This window comes from Seriola dumerili, unplaced genomic scaffold (genome assembly GCF_002260705.1).
Source record: "Seriola dumerili isolate Sdu_G_001 unplaced genomic scaffold, Sdu_1.0 BDQW01000468.1, whole genome shotgun sequence".
NCBI classification, from domain to species: Eukaryota; Metazoa; Chordata; class Actinopteri; order Carangiformes; family Carangidae; genus Seriola; species Seriola dumerili.
The window spans coordinates 1,828,407-1,837,640 of NW_019174723.1; the positions used below are offsets into that span (position 1 = coordinate 1,828,407).

General features: G+C 45.4%; 1 protein-coding gene across 1 annotated transcript in view; it reads left to right on the forward strand.

Annotated features, from left to right (window-relative positions):
• Positions 1-9,234, forward strand: part of LOC111235100 (integrin alpha-5-like) — a 34,149-nt gene that overhangs the window by 5,456 nt on the left and 19,459 nt on the right. Inside the window, exons 2-3 of the mRNA XM_022763422.1 lie at positions 3,832-3,962; positions 8,610-8,710. Of these exons, the coding sequence (XP_022619143.1) occupies positions 3,832-3,962; positions 8,610-8,710 (232 nt within the window). The remainder of the gene's footprint in view (positions 1-3,831; positions 3,963-8,609; positions 8,711-9,234) is intronic.

Genomic DNA, 9,234 nt, shown 5'->3' on the forward strand with positions numbered 1-9,234 from the left:
CTATTCGTGTGGCTCCATGTGGTCTAGAATAAGTCATCACATACTACTGGTACCTCTCATTTCTGTCATTCAGCTGATCTCACTCTTAAGTGCCCACGCAGGCTTTGAAAAGTCAATATTACTGCTGTAGGATGACATCACCCTACAGCATCAAGTATTCATTAATTTGTTGAACATGTCCAGCTCCATATTTCCACTCCCAGTGATCCAGGAGTCATTTCATTTTGCTGGCGAAGTGATTCTTCAGACTCAAAAGGGAAGGAGATCTATTTTGCCGTATTTTTGGCACGCTCCATTTGTCTTGTGCAGGAATGAGAGCGGTGAAGGTCAAGAGCCCTGGCTCAATCAGGTCACTGCATCTGAGTTCCTTTACTGATATGGAACCTCTCCAGTGTTTAAGCATGTGTTGATAGCTGAGTGTAAACTCCATGGGTCAATGTACATGTTTTAATTATGCGTTGCTGAGGTTTGAAGGCCCACTGTTCCTTTTCCCCCTATGCGCCTGTGCCATATTGTTGGTTGTGCCGTGTTTATGACTGCAGATGGTGACTAGCGTGCTTAACAAATGTGTATGCAATTTTTTTTCTCTCCCCCTCTTCCTAGCTTAAAGCATTTATAATAGTGTTCAAGTGACATCAGCTTCTGCAGCTGGAAGGAAGACAATTAAATGTGGAATGGGGGGTTGGGGGTGTGCTCGCACTGAACGGGAGGGGGTAACAGAGGAATTTGCCCTCTGACAACCTCCTTCTGTAACCTCATCATAACTGTATTAGCCATAGCTCCTCAAGATAGTGTCCCATCAGCAAGTTCCAGCACAGCACTCTGCATTATCCCTAATTTCACAACCCCACATAAAATAGTGGTTGTCTGGTAATTATGGTGTGGCGAGAGATATATTTTTTTTGAAGACTGTCCTCTGATCGCTTGAGCTTCAAATGAGACAAACCTCAGTCCTCGGCTGCAGGGAAGCTGTTGTTTATACGCATTCCTCACTTGCAGCCCAAATCACTTACTGTAGTTTAATTAATGCTTAATTGTCAGACTGGTGGTGGAGGTCATTAGTGGCTGCTGTACGGCAGCTGGTGCCGTCGACTATGCTAGACGTGGTGAAGCTGCTAATGCTTCTCAAACTCCTACTCCCCCCCGAGGGAGGACATTGCTCAAGTCTCTCTATACCTCTCTCTCGTGAAATGCATTTGTCCATGGCAACGTGAAAACTGACAAATGGCCAAATGAAGATTGGTTTAATTCTCCTGTAGCCAAAACATCTCAGTGAGCAGAGTCTCCTGTCTGAGAGTATCAGGAGTGACTTTTCAGATGCATACTGAGCTACATCTGTCGGCATGGCTCTGCCTGTGCCTGCTGTGGTCCCTATCAAACCTGTGATGGCCCTGCTTTCACTCCCACCATCAACAGTCTTTTGTCTACATTCACTTAATTCACTGTGGTTTGAAAACAACCCCGAGGAGCATGTCTGTCCTTCAACTGAACAGCTGAGGATTTCTCACCCCCTCCTAATTACATATATTTGCATACCCCACCCTTAGGGCCCCTGCTTTGTTTTTTTTTATTTTTACAAAGGAATTTGTTATGCAGCACTCAGATGACTGCAGCTGAAGCTTCATTAAATGCTAATGCTACGAAAGCTCTACCTTTTCAGCGCACCGTTAGCAGATAAAGAGAAGGGGAGGGGAGATGCCAACTAGAAGTAGACTGATCCTCGCCAGATAGGGACCCATTAAATGCTAATTCTCACACATTTTCTGCACTTCCAGATTACTATCAATCTGTGTTTGTGTGTGTGATTGTGTGCGTCTGCACATCTGTGTGTATCCGTGTAAGGTAGTGAAAACTTATTTCAACTGCCAACTTTCTGATTAAAGCATGATCTGCTTGTTTTTTTATTTCCTGAATTTTTTTTTTTTCCTTTTGAAAAGCTGCCATGGCCAACTATGGCTGGACTCTGTTCAGATCTGATTCAACACAAGATGTTGTGGCTTCCAATTTCCTTAGGCTTGTTATTGTGTACATGGCCCTCCAGTGGTGTCGTTTATTGCATACATGTGCGCGCCCTCAGATGATTTATAAAAGGTTTTTGCCATAGAAGCATCAGCTGAATTCTGCTCCTCTGTCTGCCTGAAACTTATTAACATGAATTTTCTTCGAATATATTTGCAGGGCTTGAAGGTGACAGTGCGTGCTGACTCGTAGATGAGCACTGTATTATTCAAAACAGATTAACAGAATGTCATCTGCTCATTATATACATATATTTGTGTGTGAAAGATCAGAGATATCAAAGATGAGATCCTGTCTCGCTGTGAGAATCCCTCACCAGGAAGCCTCTCTGTGATTTACATTATTGTACAGGTGGAGTTCTGCTGCTCTGCTGGGATACTCCTGCATCTGCACATGTGGTCAGAAATAATAAAAAAAAGAAATAAAAAAAAGGGGGGGGGGGCACTGTTTCTTGCTCTCCAAGTCAGACTGGTTTGTTTCTTTTTCTCTCTTCCAACACTAACTGGGAGTTTCTGCTCCACATTTGGATTTGGCATTGTACTGTATCTCTTCTGAGGCACTGTGACCACAGTAACGGTGTAATATTAAACTCGTACCTTCTGCTCTCTGGCCTTCCCTTTGTTCTCCCGCAGTTTTTAAAACCAGAGATGCTGAAATGACGTGCAAGCTTTGCTCTGACCACCAACACACCCTGGCCTACTTCTTTTAGACTTTTTTCCATGAGACGTCTCATAATGTTTCTGTCATCCGAGGTAATAAATAGGTTCAGTGGGATTAATTATCATGGATTGCAAGGCCTTGGACTATTGCACGGTTTAACTGCTGTTTGACTCATGCTGGCTCTTTCGTCTTCCTCTGGATCCTGCTGAGTAGTCACCCCTGGGGGCAGGATGCTAAGTTTAGCCAAAATGTAAACTTTCATGCACTATTGGAAGATCTGGGGCAGGAAAGGGTGTGCTCTTCCTGTTTTGTGGAGCCCCCTAGACACTGTTCATAATGGTCCCATGCCTCCTTTACCCACATCAATGCCAGTGGTTGTCAGGTCAAGTGGGTCCAGAATGAGGTAATGGCTAAACCATCCACTTAAGACACATTATCTACTTTGCCAACTTAACCATGCCCAAATCTTGGTTTCCTAATCTTGGTAATGTATCACCACTCTTCTGCCCTCTCTTTTTCTCTTTCATCTCCAAATACATCCTACATGTCTTCAGTCTTGGACGCACCTGTAACTTCACTGATTCTTTCTATGTCTGTTGAAGTGCTCGGCCTCCCTTTCCTGTAGCTGTACAGTGTAGCTCCAAGGACGTGGATGTTCAAGTGTGACAGCTGTAGAAACAAGAGTGTGACTCCACTTAGCCTGTCTGCTTTTTTGTTTTCCTATTGAATATGCCCCTCAGGGGTGCACGTGTGACCGTGTGAGAGTTTCTCCTTGTGTGTGTGTGTGTGTGTGTGTGTGTGTGTGTGTGTGTGTGTGTGTCTTGACTCCACACAAGTGAGTCTGTGAACATCACGTGCACACATGTCATAGAGTCAGTTTCTCCTGATTGTATGGGATTATGTAAAACGGTGCTGCAGCCCGTTAAAATGTTTTTCTTCTGAGTCAGAATACAGCACGCTAAGCGGTAAAATGTGCGTACCGCATCGTGTTTAAAGCTGTCAAGTGGGAGGTCTGGAATGTAATTTTTAATTGAGGCCAGGCTTGGAGCTACAAACCTTAGCAATGGTTTGATAAAAAAAGAGTCAGGTTTATAAGGTTTGGTCATTTCGTAACATTTGATTTACAACAAGTTGTCTGTCTCTCCTTCACAGTGCAAGTGTGGTGATAGGAGCTCCCAAGGCCGACACCAGGCAGGTCAATGTTGCACAGGGAGGATCTGTATTCTACTGCCCATGGAGCCTCAGCCAATCAGACTGTCACACCATTGAGTTTGATATTGAAGGTAAGCCTTATGTTAATTACTAACAAATTTTGCATCCATGTGTTGCACTTTCAGCTCACTTCTTTAGCTGGTCTCTTTGCACAAAGCGGCAACCTCTGAGGCTGAAAAATGAAGACAACATGGAAGTATCAAAAACTGCAGTTCCACTAAGGACCACCGGAGGCTGGCTCTAAAAGCAAATGTTAAAATGTCCAACTTTACAGCAGAAATGTATATTTTTACAGCCTGGTACAAAAAAACTGTTTTGGTCTCTGTAGCTAATTTACTCCTTCGTGGCAACTGTGTGGGGTGATTTTTTTTTAAATAGAACTCACCTAATTTTATTAAGGCTTAAAGTTCTGCATAATTGAGGGCATGGCCACTTTGAATGACAGGTGGCTGAGCCTGTGCTTGCCACAAAGCGGCATGCACAAGTCTTGGCTCCACACATGCCCCACCTCTTTGCCGACTTTTGGATTAGCCGGGAGTTAGGCAGAATCAGGTGCTGCCAAGATAGCGATGGCGGAGCAGCCCACTCTGAGCTTCATAACCACTCTTCAGAAACCTGTTGGCGACGTCACAGAGGCTACATTCATCTTTATATACAGTATATGCTTTGCACTTATTGAATAGCTGTAGTACTCTCCTACTGCACTTTGGATGAAAGCATCTGCTAAATGACTAAATATAATTATAATGTAATGGGGTGTTGGGAGGAGCTGACATGCAATATTTTGACAAAGAATATTTCTTTCATCTATAATTTTATTTAGGAGAAATGCCAAACAAAAGCTCTCTCTGTGATTTTTAATTGCAGTCTAACTGACAGCCCTGATATGGCCTCATTATCTGGTTGTATGAAAGGAGAAACTGAAGAGGGATTTTAAACTCTAAAAATGGCCAAGCTTTGTTGCTGCTCTGTACACTTCTGAAGCCATCAGAGCATTTCCTTTCTGCTCCTGTCGTCAGCAGCAGGCCTGGATCAGGCGTCAGCGTTCCACTCCACTGACCTGTTGTTGGCTACACCGGTTCCTGGACTCGGGATGATCCTTTCTTCCTGTTTATGTCCTCTCTTTGGGAATGAAAAGGATAATGGGGTGTTGAAGAGGTTTTTTTGAATGATACTCCTTCTTTCCTCCAGGTCGTGTTTGTGTTCCCTTGCCCCCAGGAGTTATAGTGAGATAAGCAACCAATAAACAAATAGGTCAGACAAAGAAATGTCCTGTTTGTATGACAGGTGAAGCAGACACAGATGGTCTGGACAAAAAGGCTCTAGGTGAGTCAGATTTAGGTAAAGTAGTTTAGGAAAACATGAGGAAGTGTGTGAGGTTGGCTAATGAATGGATTCATATTTCAGTGTGTTGACAGAGCATCTCTGAGCGTGTTTTGAACAATGGAGCCGTGGCAAAGTGAGGAAAGGCACGGTCAAAGTAAAAACACTGTGTAGTTACTAGCTTTTAAATAAAAACACACATGCACACACACATGCACACAAACAGGATGAATCACACATGTAGGGGGACAGTTACTGTTACACTTTGGACTTTTCTCCTGAGAAATCAAAACAAGTTTTTGGGCTAAACTCAAATTTACTGTCCATTATGCAGAATTGGGAGACATATTCCACCGAGTGTTTCACAAACCTGGTTTAACAACACCCTTTTATTGGACACTGCTGCTTTGCACCTTTTGCTCTGCTAGTTTTGCACTGTTTTCTCTGCAACATAAAAATGTGTTGCGCATCCCCGGGTACTGGCTGGAGGCCACAGGGAATGATGTCATGAGCAAGCAGCGAGGCCTCATGTTGAAGGTTAGTCCCCTGGGTTGTCAGAGTGCGTCCTTCATATATTTTTTTTTAAGGAGCTTGCTTTGAAGGAGCTGATTAGAGTGCCAGAGCCGGTTCCGACATCTGGATCGTGGCAGAGCCGCCGTAAAGTGGAGACTCAAACACTCAATACATGGACATCTGCATGCAAATGTGCCTGTGCCAAACAGCTGTTACATGGATGACATTTACTGCTGCGTTTCATTTATTGTAGCTGTGACTGTTTTCTTTGCCAGTCCTGATAGTAAATGCTAGAGCAATAAAAAAAAGACATTTAGTGATGATGCTGGCAGTTTAGATTTTTCTTTTTTTTTTTTTAAAACTTTTTCCACTATGAATGCCTGAGTAAATGAGTACTCCCATATTATTTATTATCTTCCACTGGAGCGCTGGTACCAGGTATATATTCCTAAAACAAAGTGGTGTCATAGGTCTCGCTGTCTCTTGGTGTGTTTGAGCTCTGACCCACAGGACACAGACCCTCTTAATTAGCCTAACTAATTGGGTCAAAGTAGCCAGAGGCCCCCTCCCAGCCACTTCCTCTTCCATTGAGATAAGAGCCCGTCTATGGCTCTAAGAGGAGGAGGAGAGGGTTGCGAGGGCAGTAGGGAGGGCTCTGAGAGGGGCACATACAGGATGGGAAGGAAGGGAGGGAGGGTAAGAAGGCCAGAGGGAGAGAGGGGAAGGAAGAAAGAGGGAGAAACCAGAGCCCTGTTCCTCCGCTCTGTCCCCCTCTGTTCTCCTGCTGTCTGTGCTCCCACAGGGGCAGCTGATGTGATGAGTGAATTTGGCCATTTGTTTTCTACCCCACTGACACACACAAAAATACACACACACACACACACACACACACACACACACACACACACACACACACACACACACACACAAACACACACACCATGAGAGGCTCTAACCCCACTAATGGCTGTCCTCGCACACACAGTTCAAAGGCGAGAGTTAAGTCTATGGATGCACTCCAGACCCCCACACTCCTCTGCTGGTCCCACGGGAAACTGGGCCGAGCACCATGTCACATCAGCACACTGTGCTAACTGGCCTTCCAAAGAGGGAGGGGGGGGGGTGGTTCGGTCAGATGACATGTTGTTGTGGCCCGTCTCTGAGGTTTCCCTCCGTCTCCCCTCTGAATCTCCTCTGTTTTCATCAGAGAGCAGTTCACGTGACTCCAGCTGGCCGCCTTCAGTCGCCTCTCAGACAACAAACACAACTTTTCATCGGCCATTATAGTGACACAGAGCTAATGCTAGAACTAATGCTGCCTTGTGAGAACTTCACTCAGCTTCTTCAGGCGGTTATGTTGATGCACTTTGTCTCTTTTATGTGGTGAGATAACCGATCATAGTGCAGTAGAAATCACAAGAGGACTTTGCTGCCGTGGTAACATGACTCAAACGAACGCAGTCACTGTTCAGCCTCTACCTTTCCCTGGTGGCTTTGCATCGGCCTTATCCAAACAAAGACCCCTGAGTTAGGAAAATATTAAGTAGGTGTATGCTTTAAGAAAAAGTAGCATGCTGCTAATGCAGATTAGTTAAAGTAACAAGCTTATAAGGAGGCGCATGAAGTGCTGGTCATGTTATTGCCTGTATGGCTAAAGCACTTCTATTCACACATGGACTTCTGAACACTTAACACACTGGGGGCAGAGCTGGCTGCTGTTGGACCACGATGAATAACTTTAGCAGCAAAGCCCAGATATAGAGATTACGCAGAAATACAGTTGGCTTATTAAAAAACTATAATCTCTCCGCTTACTGTCTGGGGTGAGGGGAGGCGGCGGTGGCGGTGGAGCTCCCTGAAAGCAAAGGAGAGAAAGGGTTGTATAGACACAGAGACGTGGGTGAGATAGTGTAAGAAAAATGAATAGGAATATGGAGATAATATTGAAAATGAAAACAGAAAAAGAGAGGGAGAAGTGTGTGCCTAAACAGAGATTACTGGGAGGTTGCTATGAGGAAGCCCGGGCCAGAGTGTGTATGTTTTCCTTGGACCCCAGCCCCTTTGCTGTTTCCACAAAGACACGGAGCAGGCCTTCACCCCCAGCTCCAGGCTGCCTAGTTGGCTGGGAAGAAAGACCAGGGGCGGAGAGAGGCATGGATAGGGAGGCCTGACACACAGCCTGCTTTCCTCACATTCATGTAGGTCACGATCTCTTGCAGTATCGGTCCTCAGTCTCCAGGAGATGCTGCCCTGCTCTTTAGCAGCACGCCTGTGGTTTGACGAAATCTAGAGAAATGAGAAATGAGTCTGAGGTCTGAAAAAGGTTGGTGTGGAGCGGTTCCTCAGAGCCGCTTATGCCATCCTTGACCTCACATTTGCACTTCTCTTATAGATGTCAGCCAGCGACGTGCACAGCGCTGATGTGACTTCCTTGCCAAATCAATTTGTTTGGATTTCATTCTCCATTGCAGCACATATGTAACATCTGTCTTCCAATAAAGTTGTGTTTAAACCTGACTCCCCAGACCATCTGTCATGTCACCTGCTGCTGTCAAAGTGTTGAAGAGGGAGATCAGTGTTAGTGGCCAGGTGGTCAAACAGAGTATAAGGTCAGTGAGGTTAAGCTGGGCCAATCCAAACCCAGGCAAGCAATGAAAACTGCTGTCTCCTTAACAGTGGCCGAGTAGCAAATACCTTCTTTTCAAATTCTCACTCTGATCATGTTTGCATGAGAAACCGTCTAACTGGAGTCTTACAGCCTCCTTTCTGCCAATTGTCCAGATGTTTCCAATGGCTTGGGAGGGACAGGGGAGGCAGAATGCATGTTTTATCACAGCTCTCACTCAGTGTCATTTTCTTGTGTTTTTTCTTTTTTTCCCCAGGGGATCGCACTGTTTCACTCAATGACACAGAACACCAGGTTGATTTCAAGTCCCACCAATGGTTCGGCGCCACCGTGCGTTCCCACGGTGACACAATTCTGGTAAGGCGACCTTTTTAGAGATGGTTCTGGGGGTTGGGCAGGGAAGGACTAGAGTTTCAAGTCTTGCTCCACACCACTGGCGCTTTCCACTGTTATGATTAGGACTTTCACTGAAGCCTGGCCACACGGCTGTGAGAAACGTTCTACTTGAAGAGACGTCTCACTCTGACATCATGGCGGGGGATGTGTAGAAATTTGTCTCTCAGGTTATCTCTGTCCATTAAGTTGTTGTCATTCAGGTCCAATTTTCACCTCCAGTCTCGACACACCATTAAGAAATATTTTTTGCCCCCTCCCCCCCTCCTCCTCCACAACAACATCAAAGTTGAGCCGCCTGTTGTTTGGTCTGATGATACGGGTTGTGACCTGGGTTGAGTTACGTTGTTACCCCGCTCCAGATGTACAACTGACCTCAGCCTGGGTGTCCTCCTGAGTTCACCAGGGTGTTGTTGCAACTGGAAAAACATCTCCCACCTAAAAACCTCACCCCATTCATCACCGCATCTCCTCCCATCCCCCCCCCC